The 27,505-nt window shown below is 38.7% G+C and overlaps 1 protein-coding gene across 3 annotated transcripts in view; it reads left to right on the forward strand.

Annotated features, from left to right (window-relative positions):
• The window catches only part of CHD1L (chromodomain helicase DNA binding protein 1 like), a 109,226-nt gene extending 84,243 nt beyond the window's left edge, over window positions 1-24,983 (forward strand). The window contains exons 16-23 of one of the 3 annotated variants that reach the window (XM_077155892.1): window positions 1,106-1,254; window positions 2,273-2,436; window positions 2,868-3,073; window positions 4,196-4,294; window positions 6,576-6,646; window positions 7,314-7,428; window positions 7,914-8,022; window positions 8,942-9,226. In XM_077155892.1, coding sequence (XP_077012007.1) covers window positions 1,106-1,254; window positions 2,273-2,436; window positions 2,868-3,073; window positions 4,196-4,294; window positions 6,576-6,646; window positions 7,314-7,428; window positions 7,914-8,022; window positions 8,942-8,984 — 956 coding nt within the window. In that variant the 3' untranslated portion in view covers window positions 8,985-9,226. Of the gene's footprint in view, window positions 1-1,105; window positions 1,255-2,272; window positions 2,437-2,867; window positions 3,074-4,195; window positions 4,295-5,124; window positions 5,406-6,575; window positions 6,647-7,313; window positions 7,429-7,913; window positions 8,023-8,941; window positions 9,227-20,744 lie in introns of those variants that run through there. The other 2 variants (XM_077155893.1, XR_013173897.1) reach the window with 2 other exon arrangements.
• The last annotated feature ends 2,522 nt before the right edge of the window (window positions 24,984-27,505 follow it).

Below are 27,505 nucleotides of genomic sequence, written 5' to 3' on the forward strand. Positions count from 1 at the left end.
TTGTTTCATTCCTCTTCTGTAAAATAGTGGTATTAATGTTGAAAAAATCAAGTGTGATAATAGCTGTGAAATTGTTCTGATAGCATCAAGTGTTACTAAGTTTACACTATCATTATTATTATTACCATAATTATTATTTGCTGGCCTATTGTCTCTCCACCTTTTAATAGACACAGTGATATACTGAAAGGAGCACCGCAGGCCTTTAGAGTCAGAAAATCCTGCCATCATTTATTAGCAGTAAGAATTGGGACATCCCTTAATCCCTGCTAAAGCCTCAGTTTCCCTTTTCTTAAATGGGTTGTTAATATCAGGAGTATGGTGAGGATCGTGTAAATGCTGTAAAGAATATTTCAGATCCAAGGGATTATTTTTGTGAATCTTTATTTTCTTTTAGATTTCCCACCTTCTTCCTTTTAGTATTACAGAAAAGGGGATGAATGTGCTTAACACGAAATGTTAGATTGTATATTCTAGAATACAAATTTTTAAAAAATCCATGGAACTGCACAACACAACGAACTGTAAGTTAAACCCTGGATTATAGTTTATAGTTCAATTATAAAAATGTGCTTTTATCATGAAACAAGTGTTTCATGCCAATACAATGTGTTAATCATAGAATGGTGTATGGGAATCCTGTATTTTATGCATGATTGTTCTATAAACCTACAGCTTCTCTAATCAAAAAAAAAAAGAGTTGAGTATGAAGAGTGTGTTAGGAATAGAAAAGTGTGTTCTCGGGTAGCTTTTATTAGGTGATCTTAATGTCAGTGAGATGTGTGAGGAATGTTTGGAATGAATGATTGGTGAATGGCCCATCTAGGGCTGGACTGACAGGGCTTCAGCCATGCTGTCTTCATCTGATAAGTAATATATGAGACCCCCATGTAGACCCCAAACCAGTCAGTGTCACTGAAATCAGAAATGAAACACCCACATTACAAGCTAGTCTTAACCTATGTATAGATATAAGCTGGGTTTTTCTTGCTCACCCTGCTTATTGCTTTGAATGCAATAAGCATTAAATTAAATTAAGCATTAATTAAAAGAATTAATCTTTTTTTGAGAGTCTGACATTTCTCTTTGTGTTTTATATTCTTAGAAAACCACATGTACTTATTTGAAGGTAAAGATTATTCTAAAGAGCCCAGTAAGGAAGATAGAAAATCATTTGACCAACTGGTAAATCTTCAGAAAACCCTTTTGGAAGAAACTAGTCAAGAGGGCCGGTCACTCCGAAATAAAGGCAATGTAAGAACTATTAATTTATATAAAGAAATACATTTTTTCAAACTGTCATCCAAAGAACAAAAAATTATGCTGAGAGTGATTATTAAGAAATAAATATATAAGTGGTTTGTTGAAGTGTAAGTATAATTAACTGTATACTAGTATAAAAATTATGTAAAAACTTGGCATAAAAAACATTAGAAAGGAGATTATTTTGTACTACTTAATGCTGGTGAAAGCAGCCCGAATTCCAAGTCTCTGATGAGATCACTGTTATTACACAAAAGTACTTACCCCCATGTTGAAAATTATGACCCCTCCATATGTCATCAAGAGAGGATGTCAATCATAAATGATATATTTAATGTTCATGGTGTTGGGTATATAGTATGTGCTTACTAAATGCTAACTATCAGTAAGAGAATTATGATGTTGAAATACTGTGTTTAAGAAAGAAGAATAATATACTGTATGAAGATTTCCATTAAAATGGTTATGCTTGGGGGTGCAAGGGTAGTTCAGTGGTAGAATTCTTGCCTACCATGCAGGAGACCCAGGTTCGATTCCCAGTCCATGCACTTCCCAAAAAACAAGCAAACAAAAAATTCAAATATGGTGCTGCAATAATGGGATACCTGCCATATAACATAAAAAAAAAAAGGTTATGCTTAAAATAGCCTGCACGTTATGCTTTCAATTAAGAAAAATAATGCCTTTTCTGAACTGCCTTATTTCTAATGAAATGAATCAAAATGACGTATTGCTGTTCCACTGTGCCATGGCTTTGATTGAGTTTAGAAGCACTGTATCCAGTGCTGAACAGTATCCTGTTCACAGTGCCTATGAGGTATGTAATATGAACAGTAAATCAAAGTGTCTTGTCACTATTTCAGCCACACAGTGGGGTAAGGAGATGTAATGTTTTGTGAAATAGTAAGGTGTTGCTTCCCTGCAGAGACTGTGCTGTTGGATGAATAAAACTCCTGGAGGAACAGGCCATGGCTCACCTTCCTGGTTGCGAATCTTGTTCTTCCTTCAGGTTCTCATCCCAGGCCTTGCAGAGGGGTTCACCAAAAGGAAGCGAATCCTAAGCCCAGAAGAGCGAGAGAACAGAAGGAGGAGAAGACAAGAGACAGCAGTCAAGAGAAAGATGCTGATAGAGGAAAAGAAAAGGAAAAAGGAAGAGGCTGAGCATAAGAAAAAGTATGTTTATATCATTAATCAAACTGAGGGGCACCAACCTATTGGAAATAAACACTGCTTTTAAAGATTAGACTTATCATTTTAGCCTACTGAAGTGAAAAGTCCTGAGTGCTTAAAGAGAACATTTTGTTGAAACAGAAAATTTTAAGATTGTATTGAAGCTGTCTGATAAAAAGTAGTTTACATGAACATTCCCTTGTGGTTATATTCTTAAAAACAAGGCATTCAGTGGATGCTCAGCAGTCTTAAAGTGTAGTCATGAAGCAGTTAAGCTAATCACTAAGACAAATAAGCAGAAAACCTCAATCAAGGCAAGTTTCTAATTTCCTTTTCATTTGGCATTTGTTGATTTTGAATAGCAAAACAAAATTTGCTCCAAGAGAAATTGCGATGGGTCTGGTTAATTTTCTTTTCTCTCTGGCCTGTTGCAGGATGGCCTGGTGGGAGTCCAATAATTACCAGTCACTCTGCCTGCCTTCTGAGGAGAGTGAGCCTGAGGAGCCCGAGAATGAGGCGGATGAGAGCTCTGCTGAACTGGATTACAAAGACCCAGACTTGACTTCAATCAAGTATGTTAGTGGTGATGTCACCCACCCTCAGGTTGGGGCAGAAGATGCGGTCATCGTTCACTGCATAGGTACGGAAAGTGGTACTGGGCAGAGGTGGGTGTTACAAGTCTTTATGGTGGCAAGGACTGGTAAGGATGGGGCAGAACTGTGACCTAGGGGTGATGGTCCAATACAGTATTGTCTGATCAGAATGCATGGAGTTTAGAAGGAGGAGAGTTGGGATTGACTCTTGGCTTTCTCATTTAATAGACAGAGTTACCCAGCTTCCTGAGCCTCAGTTTTATCTGTGTAATGGGATAATATCTGACTTGTCTTCTTCACAGTTTTTAAGAGGGTGAAATGAAGGTAACATCTGGAAGACAAGAGACTCTGTGAAAAGAGACAAAACTCCAAACTTGTTCCCACCTCAGAACTTTTGCACTTTTAACTTCTTCCTGGAAACTTCTTTCCCTAAATAGCCATATCAAGTGTCTGTTCAAATATCTGCTTCTCAGAAAGTCTTTCCTCATTACCTCATATAAAATAGACCCTACTCCAACCTCTCTTGTTTCTCTCTATCCTCCTTACTGCCTTCTTTTATTTTATTACACATATCACCACCTGACATTATTAAATATTTATTTGACTGTCTCATTGCACTAGAAAATAAGCTTCCTAGAAGCAGGGATTTTTTTGTCCACTGCTGTATTCCTGGTATGTAGAACAGTGCCTGACACACAGTACTTGAGGCAATTATTTGTAGAATGATTGAATCAACGAAAAACTACAAATACAAGGTATTAACCAGCTATGTTGGTATCTGCTTGAATAAGTCACTAACCTTTCCTTTTGCTTACCTGTAAAATATGAATTGTGTACTATTGTGTTACTAGTACTTCACTTTATTCTCTTCGTTATATTTACTAGTCTTCTTTCCTCAGTAGTCTCTCAGGATTTATAGATGCACCACAAATGTTTTGTTTCTTTAGAGTACTAATTTTTGAGATGCTTTTCTCTTAAAGATGACCAGGTATATCTTCCAGAAAACCTAAACATATTTGGAAATTCCAATCATGATATCCCTAGATGAGATATTTTTAATTCCTGTTGAAAAATCAGACTTACAAGCCCTTTTGGTGTAGTTTTGTTTTTTGAAATTGTGGACTGGACTTTACTTCCTTCAGATTAAAATTATTTCTTTATTCTGACAGATGACTCTGGCCGCTGGGGCAGAGGTGGTTTATTTACAGCTCTGGAAACACGGTCAGCTGAGCCAAGAAAAATATATGAGTTGGCTGGGAAAATGAAAGGTAAGAAGTGGAGCAGAGGGAAAAGTTCGGGCTAGAATAAGAGAAGAAAAGTCACTTAGGACAAGGCAGAACAGCTGGTTAGTGTCTGCGTCTAACAACTAGTTAGCTAGTTGTTATGTGATGCTCCTAGGCAGTTCCTTACCTTCTCTGTGCTTGTTTTCTCATCTGTAATTCCTAATACTTGTTTTGCCTATCCCATGGGACTATAGTGAGGATAATGAACATGCGAGTATTTTGAAAAATGTCAGTCCCTGCAAGCATGTCAAAATATTGGCAAAAGAAAGTCGTTTTACTTACTGTTTGCCAAACTTATCCTATCTTTGTAAGGAAATATCTCGTGAAAATGTGAGAAACCTGTGGGAGAGAAATCAGAAACACCATTAAAATGCTAATAGAAACTTAGCTTTGGTGCGAGGAAAAAACGTTATTTTATGAACAGAGTACACTCTAGGACACTACACTTCCTGGAGACAGAAGTAAAGCTATTTGGGGCCAGGGAAACTTGAAAGGCTGTGTGGTATTCTCCCTTGGCATAGAGAAGGGAAAAGGGCAACTCCTGGTAAGTATAGAAATAAAAATAGCAAAAGGAGTAAACTTATTACTGTGATTATTTCCTGGGGGATTTGTAAGACTTAGGACCTTTTCCAGTAGTGAAGGACCCTTCAGATTTCTTAGAGATTGACTTTTCCTACTTCTAAAGCCCAGTTCTCTATGGTAGAAGGAAATATAAGGACTTAGAATAGATACTCTTTCTTGTAAAACGGATTACTGAAAGAAGGGTTTAATACATTTGGAAATAATCAGTCCAAACATTGATATTGATTGGGCAGTTGGAAAAGCAGAGAATCCAGGAGAGGTCAGAGCTAAAGATGCAGACTTAGAAGACCCTGTTTGGAGCCCTTGTTTGAAACCAGGAGGGAGCAAGACAGAAATGAGTGGGCAGAGAACAGACATGGAAAACACCTTCACTTGGGAGCTGAGGCAACAAGCGGAGAGAGTGAAAATTGTCAGAAGAATAAGAAAATCTTGAGAAGATAGTATTCTGAGATGCAAGGGAAGAGGAGATATGAGAAAAGTGAAGTGGTCTGCAGTGTCAGATCCTGAAGTGAGGGTAAGAAATGGGAAAGGGCTATTGGATTTGACTTGAGGGTAGTCACAAGACCTCATTGCCCTTTGAGTAGAGTGTGAGGGCTGAAGCCTGGTTACCCGGAGTTTAAGTAGAAGTGCCTAGCAAGGAAACAGAGATAAGAGTCTGCATACTCCTCTGAAGAAGGATTGAAATAGGGTATAGCAGGGTAGATGAAACTGCTTTTGTAGGTTAGAAGGGGGTTGAGGTCACTGTGCACTTGAGTTACCAGAGAAAGTTTCATGGAGGTAGAAAGATGGGTGCATAGGTGAAGAGAAGTGGCAAGGGGATCCCTTACTGCATTTTCTTTTTGATAGCTCTCTTATACCTGCCATTCCCAATATATGGGTATTGAATGACCCAGGTAATTAACAGTTAATGTGTTGGGAGAATGGTACATAGGCTAGGCAGGCCAGACTAGAGGGTTTGGGCTGAGGAATAGTGGAAGAGAGTTAGGCTTAATAAAGGGAGGTTTGGGTTATGTGATAGAAGACCCTGCATGTCCATCCAAGGAGCTCCCATTCTAAGCAGGACCTTATCCAGTGAGCTACTTAGTCTTTGAGAGATTTGAGCAGAAGGATAACAAAGCAGAGCTAGTGTTTAGGATGATTTAAAAGATTTGGGTGTGTAAGATGAAGCGAGAGAGCAAATTGGGGTATATAAAACCATAGAACTAAATTAGCACATTTTTCTGAAGCATCTGTTTTATCTCGTTTGGGTGGGGTAGGGAAATACATAAGCAGATACAGATATAGTAGATTGCAGTATTTGAGTGATTTAAGACAAAACATGAAACTTCCAAAGAAATTTCAAGCTCTTAGTACCTCTATTCCTGCCCCAGAATCCTCTAGGCTTTGCATTCACTCTCTGATGCTTGCAGTGGGTCTTTTGTTGGCAGCCTCTGAAGATCACTGAATTAGAAGACCATAAAAATTCAGGATTAAAGCAGATAAGTACCTAGGCTAGGGTTGTAATAGGCCAGGAGACGGAGAAAAGGCAGAATGAGATGATTTGGAAAGAAGAAATAGTTGGAGTTTGAAAGTTAATTTGATTTGGAAAAAGCAAGTTATTAGGAGGATTCAGAACAGTCCCTTTCTGTGGTCTCAGCCTTTAGTGGAATTGATGTTTCTGTTGATCCTTTTTATTTCACCTCAGACCTGCATCTGGGAGGTGTCCTTTTATTTCCTATTGATGATAAAGAGTCAAGAAACAAAGGTCAAGATTTGGTAAGTAAAACCACCTTTTTAAAGAGCTTTTATTTTTAAGAAACAGAGAGACAGCAGGATTGGATTCCCAAAATTTAGCTTACATCACTGTCTCTTGAAAACTATTCTGCCCCTGCTTCCCACTCTAGCAGGATGAGCCTCACACCGCACTGCCGCTGTAGACCCTTATCTCCTGGCTGCGCCCCACTTAGGTTAGGACAGGATGAGAGATACTTGGCATTTTGTCTTCATAGAAATTGTTTGAACAGAGATCAAATGACTGCTTGTCCTAGGGGTTGTGGAGCTTACTCATACATCAGCTGGGCTGGAGTACAATAACTTTAAAGTCCTTTCTACTCGTACAATTCTGAAAAATTCTTTCTTTACCCTTGAGAGCATTTAAAAAACACAATTTATGTTGGACTCTGGTTTTAATATATTTTAAAAAGGGCAAGATAAGCCTATATAAAGTTACCACAAAATAAGATAAAACAGTTATGATGGGTTATGAAATTATATATTTGGTAGGACATGGCTCTTCAGTCAAACATCAAAAGTATGGGGTTAAACCCAGAGAGACCAGTAAAGGGCTATTATTGTGGGGGACTGCTCGCTCCCCTTCCATGGGCAAGTTAGTTGACAGTGTAGCCATTTAATGTCATATCTGCTTTTTGGCAATTCTTCCTAGTTGGCCTTGATTGTGGCTCAGCACCGTGATCGCTCCAATGTCCTGTCTGGCATTAAAATGGCAGCTCTAGAAAAGGGCCTGAAGAAGGTATTTTTAGCAGCAAAGAAAATGAAAGGTAAGTTCTTCTATCTGTGCTCAGGAGTTGATGTGTATCTGTCCCAGGCATATGATGTGCTTGTTTGAAGGTAGGTGAAAATGTCAAGACTCCATTCATTATGCATGGTAAAGGTAAACCCCAGTGAAAGGGACCACAGAAGTAAATGACCACACATCTTTTGTTCGAATAGCCCTTTTCCTTTCAAATCACTTTCCTATCCATCTTCTCTATGGCCTGTCCATCTACTGGGTTGTTGTATTATGATATGAAAGATGAGAAAGCAGAGGCTAGAAATGAAGTAACTTGGTTATACGCAATTGGGAATTGCTGTGTAACATTGTAATTGGTATTTGGGTGGGAGAGTCCATGATCACATGTATTTTGTCCATTGGAAACCACAAAGTGACTGAAAGTATAGCTTTGTTTCCTCCTGTCTATTTTATACCCATCCATCAGTTTTTGATGAGTGAAGACATCATCATCAATTCATTTTTTTCTAATAGCAAGTGTCCATCTTCCACGCATTGGACATGCCACAGAAGGCTTTAACTGGTATGGAACTGAGCGTCTTATTCGGAAGCACCTAGCCATAAGAGGCATCCCAACTTACATGTATCCTTTTGTGCTTTTATTAGCATACTCTTCCCAGCTAAAACAGGAAAGTATGTTGCATTTAGTTAATCCAAGGCCAAGTCCTCTCCTGCTACCCTCTTATTCTGCCATTCTTGAATGAGACAAAAACCAAGAAACTCATTCTAACTTGTATATCTCTAAGGAGATAAATACATCCAAGCATTTCTGGATTGTTACTAGCCAAAATAAAAGTTATAGGAAGGAAGGAATTAATTGAACAACTGCCATTTGATAATATATTGAGACTTCCACACATCTATTTTTGTAGAGATTCTTGAGGTCTACAGACCAAAGCCTAATTGTAAATAAATTTACTCTGTTCACTAAAATAAACAGTTAACTTTAACAAACAAGCAAATAAAAAAGAAGTGAATTATGTTATTTTTTGAGCATATTAGATATATTCTTAAGGGCCTTATGAAATTTATTTTGGCCATCAGGTCATGTCTGGTTTTGCTAGACTAATATTTTCTACTAATGACTTCCTTGCTGTATGAGTTTACATTGTCTGAACTATTATACTGAATGCAAAATCACTAGAAGAAGCTGAATTAACCCGTAGTACTATAATCATACAGAAATGCTGTGTTTTTACTTAAATATTTCTTGAAATTCTTTTACTTAGTAGTATTTTCAAGATATTTAAATCACTATAAAAACTTAGTAGAGCAGTCATTTTATACACTTGCACAATTCAGTCAGTACCAAGAGTTTTGGTAGACAGGATAATAACAGCAGTAACAAATACTAACAATATTGAAAGTATTTATGATATAGTGAAAGGGAACTAAGGGATCCTACTTATGGAATGGGTATTTCAATAATTAGGAAGCTAATTGTTTTGAAAAAGTTTATTTTAAAATGATTATATTATCTTCCTTGACAACATCCTTATCAGTTATTACTTCCCTAGAAACAAGGCTGATATCCTTTATTCATAATCATCATCTTCTGCCTCACAATAGATGGTGCCTTAACAATTGATCCAGCATCAGATCCACCCTTTAGCAACCAGCTGATAAGATATGACTTATCCAGAGCTATTGTAATAGAGTATTTCAAAAAAGGAATTGATGTATGTCCCTCCCTTGGAACATGCAAGTTAATGCCCAAGTTAACCTTTCTAATGTGTACTCTGTCTTTTACTAAACTTCTCTTTTAATAAACTTTACTACTTATTGGCCCGCTTGTCTCGAAATTCTTTTAGTTTCAAGACTTTCGAACCTTGATTGTGGCTCAGCTGGCAGGCACCATTGCCAGCAGGGCACCAGTTACATATTCTGGTAAGCCCACCAGGAGTGATTTCCAAAGACCCCAGGAGAGCAGTAACATCTACATAAGATACCAGCCCTTGAGACCTGCTTTTTGTAAGTCATGCCCCTCCTTTTCCCCAAGGGAAATTCTTCACTTATTCTTGCTCATCTCCTCCTTTGCACATCGCCTATGTATCATTCCTGTACTATTTGTACCTTCAACCTTTCCCAAAGGAGAGCACAGGCCTTAGCTAAAGGGGACCTGTAGTCTTTTTTTAATTAGGTCACACATGAAGCTTACTTTCTGCCCCCAGAGTTGGGGAAGGAGCAGAGGTTCAGCTCAGAGCCACTGGGGTGAGAAGTTTATCTCACTAGCCCTCTGAGTCTGCTCCAGAGCCATTGGAGTGGGAAGTCTGGCTCGCCAGCCCTCTGGATCCCACTTAGGAGTCAAGGGGTAAGTTCAGGTCGTCTAAGGTTTTCTCCCCCACGGGGATGCCCTGGTGTTTTGAGGGTACAATTCAGCTGGTGGTCCAGATGTCAGACACCGGTGAGTGAATGTTCCTCCATCTCTCTCTCTCTCTCTTCAGAAAATTGGGCAGTGTGTCTGTCTCACCAGCCCTCTGAGTCTGGTCCAGAGCCCCCAGGTGAGAAATTCAGCTCACCAGTCCTTTGGGTCCAGCTTAGGAGTCAAGGGGTGAATCCAGACAGCCCATTTCCCAACATCTAAGGTTTTCTCCCCCACAGTGATGCCCTGGGGTGAGTAGGTGTCTCGAGGGTACTATTCAGCTGGCAGATGAGTGAGTATACCCTTTATCTCTCTCTCTCTCTCCTTTCAGAATAATGGGCAGTGCGTCCAGCATCCCAATTGATAGCACCCTGAAAAATTAGAATGATCTGCTGACTGCCAAATTGAGAAAAAAAAAAAAAGTTGATTTCTTATTTGTAACATTGCTTTAGCCTCAGTATAAATTAGGAGAGCTTGTAAACTGTTATCTTAAGGAGGAATTAAGAGATGAATCTTTGTCTCAGGAAGAGGAGGAGGCAGATATTTTTAAATGACCCATTGTTAGCTAAGCCTCCAAAGTTTGGCTTTGGACTTAAAGGAAGAGGCTTTGAAGCTCACTGAGCTCCCTGCTTATTCAAATCTGGTGGGACAGCAGTGGAGCCCCTCACTACCCCCCAGAGAAGGGAAAACAGCAGCTCCAAAGAAATGGAATGTGTCCTCTCTGGGAAGTAGTAGCCAGTGGAAATATTGGAACCATAAGGGTCCACATTCCTTCTTCTATGACTGACTTAGCAAAGTGTAAGAAGCAATTGGAAGAATTTTCTGAGGACCCCTCCAGGTCTCTGGAGGATATAAACAACTGGTTCTCACCTGTGAGTTCACCAGGGAGACATCTGAGTTATTTTCTCTTCTTGCTGCGCTACTGGGAGAAATGGAGGATTTGGATGGAAGCCCAAGGGCATGGGGAACAGGCTGCATGGGGAACAGTGGGGACAAATGCAGACAGCGGAGACTAGTGGGGGCTATAAAAATATATACTAGTGTATATCCATCACTACATCATGCTGAGGAAGGACACATCATGCTTAAAACCTACTTTATGGGCTAGCCAACTTCTGACATGAGAAAACTGCAACATGTCCTCAGGACCCAAATGCTTATAAATGACCCTACGAGGACTGACTTTTAATATCCAAGACAGGGCTGCAGAAGAGAAAGCAAGGAGAGACTGGAATAAGGCATGGCTCAGAGCTTTGGCTTTGAATGGTAACCAGCCACCTCAGGGTCACTCGGGGCAGAAGCCTCCAGGAACCTGTCATTGATGTGGCGAGTTGGGGCACAGGAGGTGGGAGTGCCCCCAAAAACCAAAGGAGCCCTGAAGATGGATGTCCACAATGCAGGAAGGCAGGGCACTGAGCCCGAGAGTGTGCCAAGCCCTCCTGGAGGAGTGAAGCCTCTCCAAATCCCTGTTGGCTGCCCCCAGCCAGGATGAAAGGGGCCCGGTTCAAAGATTCCCTGGATCTCACTGAAGAATATTGAAATCACATAGCCCCAGGTGTCTCGACATGGTGGGTAAGACCGTTAATTTTTTAGTTAATATGGGAGCTACATATTCTGTTTTAACCTCTCACACCGGCCCTCTCTTCTCTAAAACCTGTCCCATAGTGGGAGTAGGTGGAAAGTCCCGAGCTTAAGCCTTCACTACACTCTCCCCTGCCGAGTTTGTAGTATTCTGTTGAGTCATCAGATTTTAGAAATACTTAGAGCATCCCACCCCACTTCTGGAAAAGGAAATACTAAAGGTATTAGGTGCCCAAATCCATATAATAGGCTGTCCACCAAAACAGGAACCTGAAAGCACAGTTGAAAACATTGTAGCATTAAATATGGTGTTAACTGGGACTGAAAGAACACTAGAGTCCCTCTCCTCAGAGTTAAAATCAGGTGGATCCTAAAGATAGAATACAGACTTGCCTGGGAAAGGAATTCACTGTCCCTCCTACTATAATTCAATACAAAAGGGACCTGCCTTTTTCCTCAGGGAAAACAAAACAAAACAAAAACCAGTATACCCTGAAGCAAGAGAACATAGAAGCTTCCATCAGGGATACCAGTGCTAGCCTTAATTTCCTAGCCAAAGGAAGTTACCACCTTCTAAAGCTCAAATCCTTGTACAAAAGGGTTAGGGTTCTTACCCCGGGGGAGTGTTCTTTGTTATCTAAAAGAATCCAGGCTATACTTTCAGTGCCACCTTCTGAGATGTGAACCATAACATGAAGAAAATAAGCATCAGCGGGTAGCAAAAAAGTAGCAAATAGCAAAATTGTTACTATTTCAAAATGCATTAAGTATATTCTAACAAATTTCATTTTGATGGTAACTATATGTTGTGAGATGTTTGCTTGGAGAATTTCCAAAATTATTTTGGTAACTTAAATATGAAGGATATAAAGTATCTGTTTTTGTATTAAAAGGAAATAGAGTATAGTTCTGTCCTAATATCAAATGAATGGTTGTCACAGAATGAGAAATGTTAAGACAAAACCTAAATGGATATGGAAGGTTTTGAAAGTTCACAAAGAGAGAAATTGTGGTCAAGGTTAAGAAAAGTTTGAGTCTAAAATATACTCGTGCAAAACTAAAACTCAGGTATTGTGAGGAAGATGGTGGACCAAGATGGCGGCTTAGCAATGTCCGCGATTTAGTTCGTCCTCCAGAACAGCTACTAAATAACCAGAAAAAGTACAGAACAGCCCCTGGGCCACGTCAGTGACCAGACACAAGGCGTACCCCAGTCTGGACCAGCTGGACTGGCTGCGAGCCCTTCCAGAACCGTGAGTTCCCCAAGCCGCCACGGCCGGTGCCCCTCCCCCACAGGCTGCTTCCCAGAGGGGAAAGGAAAGGGACTTTACCAGCAGCAGGGGCTCAGTGCAACCAAATGCCAATTGTGGAATTAACAAATTCTGACAACTAAAAATAGGCCCCCAGCTCAGGTGAACCTGATCAAAGCGGAGGTTGCTTATTTCTGCCCTGGCACCAAGAGGGCAGGGCTGACGGAAAAAGTGAAAAAAAAAAGGAAACAGAGGTTTTTGTGGCTGTGTTTTTATGGAGGCTTGACTGCCTTTTAATACAGCAGCAGGACTTCTCAGGCTGCAATTGACCCAGGCATAGGCAGAAACAAGCTCATTTGAGGGCTTGTCTGGAGCCTGTGCCTTCCCCAGGGGAGGGGTGAAGCCCAACTCAGGTGGAATCCCTCCCTTAAGGAACTCTGACACCAGGGCTTGGTAATTTGAAGCCATTAAAACTAGCCTACAACCTCTCCTCTGACTCCACCATGTCCCCAGCAGGGAGAGTCTACCTGGTTAAAGGTACCGTATCATGCTGGTGGGACTTGCAGGCAGAAAAGCACCACATACTGGGCAGGATAAGAAAAACAGAATCCAGAGACTTCACAGGAAAGTCTTTCAACCTACTGGGTCTCACCCTCAGGGAAAACTGATGCAGGTAATTCTTTCCTCCTGATAGGAGGCCAGTTTGGTCTGGGAAAATCCTGCTGGATCTATAACACCTAAGTAGTCCCTCCTAAGGGTGGGGGGCGGGGAGACACAGGCAGGGCAAGAAACAAGAAAACAAGAACTGAAAAATTCTCCTCTGTTAAACAAAACCTAAGCTAGAGGTCTAGAAAAAGCTGAACTGAATGTCAAAGAACAGATAGACAACAAATTCATCCAGCAAGAAAACACTAGGTAAAAGAAGTGAAAGCAATCTCCAGAATACACTAATTAAGGTAATTAAATGCCTAGATGCCAGCAAAAAATAACAAATCACACTAGGAAAATTGAAGATATGGCCCAAAGAAACAAACCAACAATTCAAATGAAATACAGGAGTCGAAACAATTAATTCAGAATATACAAACAGACATGGAAAACCTCATCAAAAACCAAATATTGAATTGAGGGAGGATATAAAGAAGGCAAGGAATGAACAAAAAGAAGAAATCGAAAGTCTGAAGAAACAAATCACAGAACTTATGGGAATGAAAGGCACAGTAGAAGAGATGAAAAAAATAATGGAAACCTACGGTGGTAGATTTCAAGAGGCAGAAGAAAGGATTAGTGAACTGGAGGACGGAACATCTGAAATCTGACAAGAAAAAGAAAATATAGGGAAAGAAATGGAAAAATATGAGAAGGGACTCAGGGAATTGAATGACAATATGAAGCGCATGAATATATGTGTGTGGGTATCCCAGGAGAAGAGAAGGGAAAAGGAAGAGAAAAATTGATGGAGGAAATTATCACTGAAAATTTCCCAACTCTTATGAAAGACTTAAAATTACAGATCTGAGAAGTGCAGTGTACCCCAAAGAGAATATATCCAAATAAACGTACTCCAAGACACTTACTAATCAGAACATCACAGGTCAAAGAGAAAGAGAGAATCTTGAAAGCAGCAAGAGAAAAGCAATCCATCACATATAAGGGAAGCCCAATAAGACTATGCATAGATATCTTAGCAGAAACCATGGAGGCTAGAAGACAGTGGGATGATATATTTAATTTACTAAAAGAGAAAAACTGCCAACCAAGAATTCTATATCCAGCAAAATTGTCCTTCAAAAATGAGGGAGAAATTAAAACATTTCCAGACAAAAAATCACTGAGAGAATTTGTGACCAAGAGACCAGGTCTGCAAGAAATACTGAAGGGAGCACTAGAGACAGATATAAAAAGACAGAAGAGAGAGGTGTAGAGAAGAGTGTAGAAAGGAAGACTATAAGTAAAAGTAAAAAGAAGGAAAATTAGATATGACATATAAAATCCAAAAGGCAAAATGGTAGAAGAAAGTACTATCCATACAGTAATAACACTAAATGTTAATGGATTAAACTCCCCAATCAAAAGACATAGACTGGCAGAATGGATTAAAAAACAGAACCATCTATATGCTGTCTACAGGAAACACATCTTAGATCCAAGGATAAACATAGGTAGAAAATGAAAGGTTGGGAAAAGATATTTCATGAAATAACAATCAGAAAAGAGCAGGAATAGCAATACTAATATCCAACAAATTAGGCTTCAAATGTAAAGCAATCAAAAGAGACGAAGAAAGATACTATGTATTAATAAAAGGAACAATTCAGCATGAAGACATAACAATCATAAATATTTATGCACCGAACCAGAATGCTCCAAAATACATGTGGCAAACACTGAAAACACTGAAAAGAGAAATAGACAGATCTACCATAATAGTTGGAGACTTCAATTCACCACTCTCATCAATGGACAGAACACCTAGACAGAGGATCAATAAAGAAACAGAGAATTTGAATAATACAATAAATGAGCTAGACTTAACAGACATTTATAGAACATTACACCCCACAACAGCAGGATACACCTTTTTCTGAAGTGCTTATGGATCATTCTCAAAGATAGACCATATGCTGGGACACAAAGCAAGTCTCAATAAATTTAAAAAGATTGAAATCATACAAAACACTTTCTCAGATCATAAAGGAATGAAGTTGGAAATCAATAATAGGCAGAGTGCCAGAAAATTCACAAATATGTGGAGGCTCAACAACACACTCTTAACCAGTGGGTCAAGGAAGAAATTACAGAAGAAATCAGTAAATTTCTCGAGGCAAATGAAAAGGATAACACAACATATCAAAACTTATGGGACGCAGCAAAGGCAGTGCTAAGAGGGAAATTTATTGCCCTAAATGCCTATATCAGAAAAGAAGAAAGGGCAAAAATCGAGGCATTAATTGTCCACTTGGAAGAACTAGAGAAAGAACAGCAAACTAACCCCAAAGCAAGCAAAAGGAAAGCAATAATGAAGATTAGAGCTGAAATAAATGAAATTGTGAACTGGAAAAAAATGAGAAAATCAACAAAACCAGAAGCTGGTTTTATGAGAAAATCAATAAGGTTAATGGACCCTTAGCAAGATTGACAAAAAGAAGAAGAGAGAGGATGCAAATAAATCAGAAATGGAAGAGGAGACATAACCACTGACCCTACAGAAATAAAGAAAGTAATGACAGGGTACTGTGAACAACTTTATGCTAAATAAATACGACAGTGTAGATGAAATGGACAACACCCTAGAAACGCATGAACAACCAACACTGAGTCAAGAAGAAATAGACGACCTCAACAAACCAATCACAAGTAAAGAAATTGAATCAGTCATTAAGAAACCCCCCCAAAAGAAAAGTCCAGGAGCAGATGGCTTCACATGTGAATTCCACCAAACATTCCAAAAAGGAGTACTACCAATCCTGCTCAAGCTCTTCAAACAAATTGAAGAGGAGGAAAAGCTACCTAACTCATTCTACGAAGCTAACATCACCCTCATACCAAAGCCAGACAAAGATATTACAAGAAAAGAAAACTACACACCAATCTCTCTAATGAATATAGATGCAAAAATCCTCAACAAAATTCTAGCAAATCAAATCCAACAACACAATAAAAGAATTATACACTATGATCAAGTACGATTCATCCCAGGTATGCAGGGATGGTTCAACATAAGGAAATCAATTAATGTAATACACCATATCAACAAATCAAAGCAGAAAAACCACATGATCATCTCGATTGATGCAGAGAAGGCATTTGACAAAATTCAACGTCCTTTCCTGTTGAAAACACTTCAAAGGATAGGAATAGAAGGGAACTTCCTTAAAATGATAAGGGGAATATATGAAAAACCCACAGCTAATATCATCCTTTTTCAGGGAAAAACTGAAAACTTTCCCCTCAGATCAGGAACAAGATAAGGATGTCCACTATCACTGCTTTTATTCAACATTTTGTTGGAAGTTATAGCCAGAGCAATTAGACAAGAAAAGGAGATACAAGGTATCAAAATTGGAAAGGAAGAAGGAAAACTCTCACTGTTTGCAGATGATATGATGCTATATGTTGAAAACCCGGAAAAATCCACAGCAAAACTATTAGAGCTAATGAGTACAGCAGATTGGCAGGTAACAAGATCAACACTCAAAAATCTGTAGTGTTTCTATACACTAGTAATAAAAAATCTGAGGGGGAAATCAAGAAAAAATTTTCATTTACAATTGCAACCAAAAGAATAAAATATTTAGGAATAAATTTAACTAAAGAGACAAAAGACCTATACAAAGAAAACTACAAGAAATTGTTAAAAGAAATCACAGAAGACCTAAATAGATGAAAGGGCATCTATTTCCATGTTCATGGATTGGAAGACTAAATATAGTAAAGATGTCAATTCTGCCTAAATTGATTTACAGATTCAATCCAATACCAATCAAAATCCCAACAACTTACTTTTCAGAACCAGAAAAACCAATAACCAAATTTTTCTGGAAGGGCAGGGTGCCCCAAATAGCTAAAAGTATCCTGAGGAAAAAAAAATGAAGTTGTAGGTCTCATGCTACCTGATTTTAAGGCATATTATGAAGCTACAGTGGTCAAAACAGCATGGTACGGCATAAAGATAGATATATTGACCAATGGAATCGAATAGAGTGTTCAGCTATAGACTCTCTCATCTATGGACAATTGATCTTTGATAAGGCAGTCAAGCCAACTCACCTGGGACAGAGCAGTCTCTTCAATAAATGGTGCCTAGAGAACTGGATATCCACATGCAAAAGAATGAAAGCGGACCCTTATCTCACACCTTATACAAAAGTTAATTCAAAATGGATCAAAGACCTAAACATTAGATCCAAGATCATAAAACTGTAGAAGAAAATGTAGGGAAATATCTTATAAATCTTATACTTGGAGCGGATTTATAGACCTTATACCCAAAGCAAGATCACTGAATAAATAAATAAATAAATAAATAAATAAATAAATAAATAAATAAATAAATAAATAAATAGGAACTTCTCAAAATTAAACACTTGTGCATCAAAGAACTTCATCAAGAAAATTAAAAGACAGCCTACACAATGGGAGACAATATTTGGAAACGACATATCAGATAAATGTCTAGTATCCAGAATTTATAAAGAGATTATTCAACTCAACAACAAAAAGACAGACAACCCAATTACAAAATGGGCAAAAGACCTGAACAGACACTTCTCAGAAGAGGAAATACAAATGGCCAAAAGGCACATGAAGAGATGCTCAACGTCCCTGGCCTTTAGAGAAATGCAAATCAAAACCACAATGAGATATCATCTCACACTCTCCAGAATGGCCATTATTAATAAAACAAAATGACAAATGCTGGAGAGGCTGTGGAGAAAGAGGCACACTTATCCACTGTTGGTGGGAATGTCAAATGGTGCAACCGCTGTGGAAGACAGTTTGGCGGTTCCTCAAAAAGCTGAATATAGAATTGCCATATGACCCAGCAATACCATTGCTAGGTATCTACTCAAAGGACATAAGGGCAAGGATACAAATGGACATTTGCACACCAATGTTTATAGCAGCATTATTTACAATTGCAAAGAGAAGTAAACAGCCAAAAATGTCCATCAATAGACGCGTGGCTAAACAAACTGTGGTATATACATAAGATGGAATATTATGTAGCTGTAGGACAGAATAAAGTTATGAAGTATGTAACAACATGGATGGACCTTGAGGATATTATGCTGAGTGAGATTAGCCAAAAACAAAAGGACAAATACTTTATGGTCTTACTGATATGAACTGATATTACTGAATAAACTTGGAATATTTCGTTGGTAACAGAGACCATCAGGAGATAGAAATAGGGTAAAATATTGGGTAATTGGAGATGAAGGGATACAGAATGTGCAACAGGACTGAATATAAAAACTCAGAAATGGACAGCACAATACTACCTAACTATAATACAGTTATGTTAAAACACTGAATGTAAGAATGATTGAGGGAGGAGGTCTGGGGCATAAATGAAATCAGAAAGAAAGATAGATGAGAAAGATTGAGATGCTATAATCTAGGAATGCCTGGAGTGTATAACAATAGTGACTAAATGCACAAATTTTAAAAATGTTTTTGCATGAGGAAGAACAAAGGAATGTTACTACTGCAGGGTGCTGAAAATAGATGGTAATTAATACTTTAAAATTTCAACTTATGTGTGAGACTAAAGCAAAAAATGTTTATTTGGTACAAAACTTGTATTTTGACTAGTGCATTTCCTAATATAATTTATGTGGACAGCTTAACTGCACACCATAAGTACATGGAACCTTGGGTAGGACATGAGATTTTGTTGGTTTGTCCAGAGCAATACCCGATGAATCCCAGAGTGAGTTGATCAGTGAATGGAAAAGTATTCACCAAGTCCCCTTTGGGGAATGGTGAGAACGGGGGAAAATTCAATGTCCCCAAGTGGAATTCTTGATATTCTCACAAGCAGTGTGGACAACCAAAGCTATAGGCTGAGCCCCTAGTCTTGGGGTTTGTTCATATGAAACTTAACCCCACAAAGGATAGGTCAAGCCTATTTAAAATTAGGCTTAAGAGTCACCCCCAAGAGAACCTCTTTTGTTGCTCAGATGTGGCCTCTCTTTCCAGCCAACACAACAAGCCACCCTCACCACCCTCTCCCTGTCTACATGGGACATGACTGCCAGGGGTGTGGACCTTCCTGGCAACATGGAACAGAAATCCTAGAATGAGCTGAGACTCAGCATCAAGGGATTGAGAAAATCCCTAGAATGAGCTGAGACTCAACATCAATGGATTAAGAAAACCTTCTTGACCAAAACGGGGAAGAGTGAAAAGAGACAGTGTCAATGATTGAGAGATTCCAAACAGAGTCAGAGGTTATCCTGAAGGTTATTCTTACACATTAAGTAGGTATCACCTTGTTATTCAAGATGTAATGAAGAGACTGGAGGGAACTGCCTGAAAACGTAGAGCTGTGCTCCAGTAGCCATGTTTCTTGGTGATTATATAATGATACAGCTTTCACAGTGTGACTGTGTGATTGTGAAAACCTTGTGTCTTATACTCCTTTTATCTACCTTGTCAACAGACAGGTAGAACATATGGAATAAAAATAAATAATAGGGGGAAAATGTTAAAAATAAATTTAGTTTGAAATGCTAGTGATCAGTGAAAGGGAAGGGTAAGGGTTACGGTATGTATAATTTTTTTTTCTGTTTTCATTTTATTTCTTTTTCTGAATAAATGCAAATGTTCCAAGAAATGATCATGAGGATGAATATACAACTGTGCAATGATATTATGAATTACTGATTATATATGTAGAACGGAATGATCAAAATTTACATGTTTTTTGGTATTTAAAAAAATTAAATTATAGAAAATTAAAAGAAAAAACTAATAGTTTTCTGTTTAAGTGACAGTTTTCTCAAATCATTATGCTATCTTCAGTACAGAATTTTCCTTAAGTAGTAATATAAAAAGCAAAATGTCTATTCTTGGACAAAATAACTTACATCTGTGTTAACATTAACATACCTTGAGTTGTTCAAATCGAAACTTCTAAATCTTTTCCTCAACTTTAATTAAATTTTATATACATATACATATTGTTTCAAACCTTTAACATTTTGCTTTCTTAAGGTCCACACTTAAAAATATATAACTTTTATTCCAAACAGTTACAAAAACTTATTCTTTCACCTTATAAAATTGTGCTAAAAATAGCTAAAAGTGTTTGCAGTAAACTGCAGATCAGAAATTCATCTTCAACAAAAAGAAACTTTTAAAAGAAGCAAAGCAAGTATATAAATTATGTTCTCCCTGTCAATATAATTCTTATTATGTTTAAAAAGTAATAATAAGCCTCTGTTTTAACTAAAATATTTGGCAAATACATTCCAACTTAAGTCACTCTAGCCTCCCTTGGAATATTACTGTTAATCACTCATGTTCCCCAAAATAGCAACTACCTAATTCTAGTACTCTCTATAATTATCCCTTCTCTGTTCTGTCTGTCATCTCTATTGTCAGAGTACATCTGAACTAGACCTGCCCATCTGTGACGTGTTTGAAACAGCTCAATGTGGATAATTAATAAAACTGGCATCCTGAGCACCAGAACTTCTGATTCAACAGCACCTCAACACATGAGATGGCTGTCTGCATTGAAGTGTGACCGGGACTTCATTATATGGAAAAATAAATGAACAGAGGGCAAAGCAGCTAGCCAATGCTTACTTGGCTTCCCCCAAATGCTATTTTATTCTTATTTCTCAACATTACAAGCTGTAAACCTGTAACTTCCTGTTCCCACACTCAGGGACTTAAGCGGAAGAAGTTGTGGAAAGATTGTTTAAGAGAGGTGGGATGGGGCAGATTATAACTTCATAATGTTTTTACATTTTCTGATACCCCCACCCCAGCCTGAATTCCAACATTGCCAGCAATTTTGCACATTCCTACGTATACTCTCTCAGCTCTGAAGACACCAAAAATGTATCCTTCCACCTTCCTTTAAGATTAAAGGGATTGAACTCTGTCGGGGGGATTGAAGCAGGAAAATAAGACAACTGTTAAGTCCCTGGTTTCCTACTCAGCTCAGGAAGAGTTAACAGCCAACTACAAGTCCCTTGTTTCTTATCTGGCTCCAAAAGAACTAATACAGAGCTGCAAACTTCAGCTCCAAACTTCCTGGGACAAAAATTTCCCGAAAGCCCCCAAACCATAAAAGCTTGTAAAATTCTGGGTCCAAAGCAAATTCTTAGTTAATAATAGGAAGTATAGGGTCATAAAGATTGTTCATTTGCCCAAAGACAAATTTTAGGTATGTGACACAAACCAGGAATTCTGCTAGATATCTCCTAGGACAAAGAAGACATCTAATATTTAAAGGTTACTATGGAAACCTGCCACAGGTAAAGCTTTCCTATAAAACAAGCTAGCCCACTCCACTCACTGCATGTCCCTCCCTTAGGCACACCCATGTTACCCTCTCTTAACGTGTACTTTCTCTTTTTAATAAACTTTTCTACTTATGCCTACTGAAAAAAAAAAGAATTAGGTGGGTCTCTGAGATACTGTTTTTTTAATTCTATTTTTGTTCTACTGGATACATTACTCTGATTTGGGATGTAATGGCTTATTCAGGAAGCCTTTTTGGCAGCATGCCAGGGCCCCAGTTTCCATAGTTAATTATATAATAATAAATTTACTGTCTTAATGGTTTCAGTGCTTTATCCCCCCTTAGTCTAGTTTTCTTCCCAGCCACCAGACTAATTTCTTTACAGAGGGACAGACTATATGAACCAAAGAGAAATTAAAAGGTAATAGAAGAACAGGTGGCTGTGGGAGGTAGTTACACCTTCATCCAACCATGTCTTGGAAGGGAGGATGCTGAGAGGTAGAAGCTGAGATGAGATTCTTGATTCACACTACTGGACTCTCCCCTTCCCCTCTTTCCTTACTGCTCAGCATCAAGATCTGGAAGAAAACATATTGGTCTAGAGGATGTGACTTCAGAAAAATCAGAGGATCACCTTTCTAGAACCCCCTAAACCTAGTTGCTTCAAGAAATAAGGAAATGGTGAAAAACCAATCCAGAATAACTAGTGGTATTGTTGAGGGCAAGGGCTGGGAACCACTGAAGCTGTGGGGAAAAGACTGCATAGTAGCTTGTAGCATTTCACAGTTCTGTACATGTAGCCTGGCTGACTATATCCAACAAGCCTGATTTCTGCATACCCAGAGTGCAAAAGCTTCAGCCCTGGGTCCTTGATTCAGAGGTCTCTGTCTTTTGGGGGACTCAGAGCCAGGACTATAATCTTATAAGGAAAGTGTTACTTTTAGCACCTGGCTTGTACTGTTCTATTTGATTCCTTCCCCTACACTTTCACTCTTAGAGTCTAAGTTTCTCTCCTAAAACTTGGATCCCTTTTCACTGCCTCCTATCTACTATGCTTCCCGCCAGTCCTTAACCCCACCCAGTAGGTTATTATAATAACCTTATCTTCCTGACTGACATCTTTAAGTCTCTCCTACAAATAGAGGCACAATTGGAACTATGGAAAGGAAAGGCAGCAGGTAAGTTGCCATACCTTCAGAAGCAGTCAAAGTATTAATAGGGTATTAGCAAAGTGCATTGAAAACTTAATTGTGCACTGTTGTAAAAGCTGCACTCGTTTCTGACAGCAGAGTGTATATGAATGTTTCTGAAAATCTGAGAGATGCAGCAGTGCAGGGACCTTACTCCCAAAGGGAGTATAGGTGATCCTTTCAGGGGCACAATTGTCTTGAGGGAAGAGAGGAGCTTTTTTCATCCCACACTCTGACTACCATGCTCTAGCCACATGTGCTTTTTCCTTTGGTTAGAGCCCCTGGCCCATGAACAGTTATCTCAAAATGGGCAAGACAACACAGAAGGAAACCAGAGAACCGATTATATTTTAAAAGTGTTATCTTGACACATTTTTAAGGCATGGCTAACTCGCAATTCTCCTTTGCAAACAGTTTGCGGTGTCCACAACCCAACCACATTCCTTATTGGGTTCTAACATTCCTGGGCTGCTACACATACACTCAACTGTCAGACACCCCAGATTACAACCCTCCAGGGATGACTCTTCTCTCTAGGCTCATCAGAATTATTCAAAATAACCCATTCATGAAAAAAAGCCCATGAAACAACTAATCCTACTCCATGTGCCACACAGAATTTGGCTCCTACAGTTCCAGCTTGCTGATATCTTTCTCTTGGTGTACCCTTCTGTGTGACCCTGTATGATAGCCTTCTCTTGCTAAGAGCCATAACAAAGAGTTATGTCTTTAATCTCTTTAGGTGTCTTTGTGTTGTGTCCACAACCTATAATCATACAGAATATCATATTATAAAACACCCGTGTAGCACATCCTCCCTTAAACTTGGCATCACTTCTCAGTGGCAGCCCTCTGCTCTGTTTGAACACCTCTCGTAGCTCTTCAGAACCAAAAAGAACTGGACTTTTAAAAAAAATAAAGTCCCTTCACTGTCATTCCCTGTGAAGGAACAATTAAAAAAAACCTACGTACTCCCTTTATCACAAGGGTTGTGTTCTATTTCTTTCAGAGCATATCTTTGATGCCTTCTAGCCTTCCACTCTGATGATGCTAAGACAGAGTCAAGAGGACAGTAAAATATTTTACTCATTGAAAGAGCTTTTGTGGAATAGCTTGTGCACAAAACATCAATATAAAAAGGACCCTGCTTATTGAAAGAGTGAGGAACTTAAATCCATTGAAATTATATGTAAAACCTCATATTTTCTTTAAAGGTTCTTTAACTGTGTTGCAAGTCCACGACATCTGTTTTATTTTTTTGCCCCATCAATCTAACCTATATGCTATCAAGTTCATTAGCCCTCTTCAAGTCAGCTATCTTAAAGCTCCAAAGCCAATTGTATTTTCTATGTTTTACTGTCTCCTAACAAAAATAAACTCACTTTAACATTATTTCTTGTATTAGCTAGAATTCTCTAGAGAAACAGAATCAGCAGGAGATATCTGTAAATACAAATTTATGAAAGTGTCTCATGCAACCGTGGGGATGTAAGAGTCCAAGATCAGTGTTGAGTAGGCCATGAGCTGGCAGCTCCAATGAAGGTCCTCAATTAACTCCCAGGAGAGGCTGGCTGGCTGAAGCAGAAAGAGCGATTGTCTCTTCTGAATCCTCCTTAAAAGCCTTCCAGTGATTAGATTAATTGTCACTCAGCAGAAGGTGCTCCCCTTAGCTGATTGCAAATACAGTCAGCGTGGATGCAACCAGTGTGGTCATGATTTAAGTCCTTGAAGTGTCCTAACAGCAACAGATAGGCTAGTGCTTGCCTGACCAGACAACTGGGCACCACCACCTGGCTGAGTTGACACATGAATCTGACCATCACACTTCTCTATCACCATAGTGTTGCAGTAATCTACCATATTTCCCAGTAACATTTTGCAGTTTCTTATTTGGGCCTCTACTCATGCATGTTCATCTGCCTAGACTGCCTTACTCTTCTAACCTGCCCTCACCCGTCTCCAATATCCTGTTGTTCCCTTACAAATCTGGTCCTCTTCTAGAGTCCAAAGGTGGCATTTCCTACATTACCCAAAAATGTAATCTCTCTTTGTTTGAACTTACCAATGATAATTGGATTTATGGCACCTGCTTTGTTGCACCTCATCTTATACTCATTGATGTATTTAGTTAACCTGTGTCTACATATTAAAGCCTTTGAGAAAGATAGTATTTCTCATTTACATTTCATTTCACACTAAGCAAATAGTAAGCATTCAAATATTTGTTGAGTTGAAATGATGTGGGAATAACTGACTGGCAATTTGAGGGAAAGTATCAGACTTCCACCATATTTCAAAAACTCCAGATGGCTTAAGTATATAAGTATAAAGCTTGATAATACAGAAACTTGTAATTTTTAATGTGTTTTACTACCAACTGCCCTTTGAAGCTTCTCCCAACTTCTTACTAAAATACTGATAGCATTAAGGTAAAGACTCGTGACCACACTGAAAATAGACTACCAACCAACCAAATGTCACAATTTGAAAGGACATGACACTAGTTAAAAGGCAGTGTTGAACTGAGATTTGATTTCAGGAAGCCAAGATTGCTTAAAACCTAGAACCTTCACCAGCCAGAAAATGAGCAGCCATTCCTCTAAACACCTGAACTTTTACTCCCAGGTTGTCTACATCTTGGCCTATTTCCTTCCCTTCTGTTAAAAAGTTCAGTACTCCCATCTTTGCATTGAACTCTACCTCTTTTAGTCTTCTCAAGAATGTTATTCTACCAATTACTGCTCTTTTATATTCAACTTCTTCCTTTAAATTGAAAGCTTCTCATTGATTTATAAATCAGGTCAAGTCACTCTCACTTAAAAACTCCCTCAGTCCCTCATCACCTCCTACTTACTCCTAACACACACCATTCTGACTTTCTGTATTTTCATTCCACCAAGACATTTCATGTTAAGAACATCAGTAACTTCAAAGTTAGTCAATCCAGAGGACATTTGCAGTGCTTATCTTGACGTCTTGGCAGAATTAAGCACTGTTGACCACTTCCCTGTTCCTTAAACACTCTTGGCCTTGGCTTCTGAAACAAGATACTCATTTCACAAAATATTCTCCAGGAGCTTATCTTCTATCACCTTTTCACAGTCTTCTTTTCACCCAGTGGTTAAATATTGGGATTCCTGATTACTTGTTTTCAGGCCACCCTCTCACATTCAAAACTCTCTCCCAAGGCTATTTCATTCATTTATAAACATGTAACATAACTCATATTTCCAGCCCAACTGTCTCCTTTGAACTCTAGGCCTGTAATATTCAGCTGCTTACATGACATTTCTTTTGGATACTTCTCAAATTTTACTTAATGATCAATTCCTTCTTATTCTCCCAAGCAAAATTATCCGTTCATAATTTGAAGAAGCTTTGATCATTTTATCTTTCATAAATTCAATATCATCAAACTTCAGCAACTTTTACTTCCTAAATATCTCAGAATTCATCCACTTTGATCCGTCGCCACCATCTCCTTAGTGTAGGCCACTTATATTTCAAGGAGCCTCCTGTTTTCTGTGTATTGACTCTAGCTTCCCCTCCTATTTGTTCTCCAATTTGCAAACAATGTAGACTTTTCAAAATAAAATCTGATCATGTCACCACCCATCTTGAGACCTTTGGTGGCTTCTCTTTGCTCTTAGGATAAAGATGAAAACCCTCAATGTGACTTTTATTTTCTGCATATATTGGCTACAAGTTCCAAACAGCATGAACTAAATATAGAATGGGCATTCTAGTTCTTGCCAAATGTCAAATTAACCATGGGTTCCTTTCTTCAAAATCAACCCTGGAGAAACTAAAAGTAGAAGCATGAAAGCCAGTAAATAACACAAAAATGAAAAATCCCTGGGAAAATGGAAAGCGTTTTGAACTGATGTGTGGGAGTAATTGGTGGCTGAAGTGTCTGTGGGAGGATCTTGGAGAAGAAATATTTTAATAATGACTCTCCCTTACTTTCCCTGAGATCCATTATTGCTTACCACTTCCCTTCACAAATTGGAGGCAATTGCCCTAGATGTCCATAGGGATAAAATCAGGGTAGCACAAAACCCCTCAGGGACTACATTTCCAATGAGAAGCCCCCTGTAATTCCTCTAGCCTTCTTCAAATCCCCAGTGCTTGTAAACAATAATCTAGAAAGTGTCCCCCACCCCCAACACTGCTTTTCTATTGAGAATTCAAAGCTGAAAACTAGATTTAAGGAGTTGCTAAGTAGATTGAGTAAGAAAAGGGGAGGGCAGGGTGACTATGGATCTGTAGTGTCTGAGGCTCCCTACACTAAGGCTTATCCCATTTCTCTGTTCTTAAGCTCACCAAGGCTGAGAATCTGAATATCTATGCTTTCCTAGTGCACATTAATAGAGTAATCAAGCATCCCCAAGGGGATATAGCTTATAGGCTAAAATAGCAACTACCTCAATAGAAAGAGTTGACAACCTAAGAAGCATATTAAAACAAAAAAGCCAAGAATTTACAAGTACAATAAATATACTTACAGAGCCATGAGGAGATAACAGCAATATGAAACTAGAATTATTAGAAAATAACCAGGTGCACACTCAGTTTCTAGTCTGACATGGAAAAGCTTGGAACTCATGACTTCTATACTAATACAATTTTGAAAAGTTGAAAAGCAACAACTATTAGATCCATCAAAAAATTGAAGTGATAGGGCAAGCTGCTGATCTGAA

Source organism: Tamandua tetradactyla, chromosome 4 (genome assembly GCF_023851605.1).
Source record: "Tamandua tetradactyla isolate mTamTet1 chromosome 4, mTamTet1.pri, whole genome shotgun sequence".
NCBI lineage: Eukaryota > Metazoa > Chordata > Mammalia > Pilosa > Myrmecophagidae > Tamandua > Tamandua tetradactyla.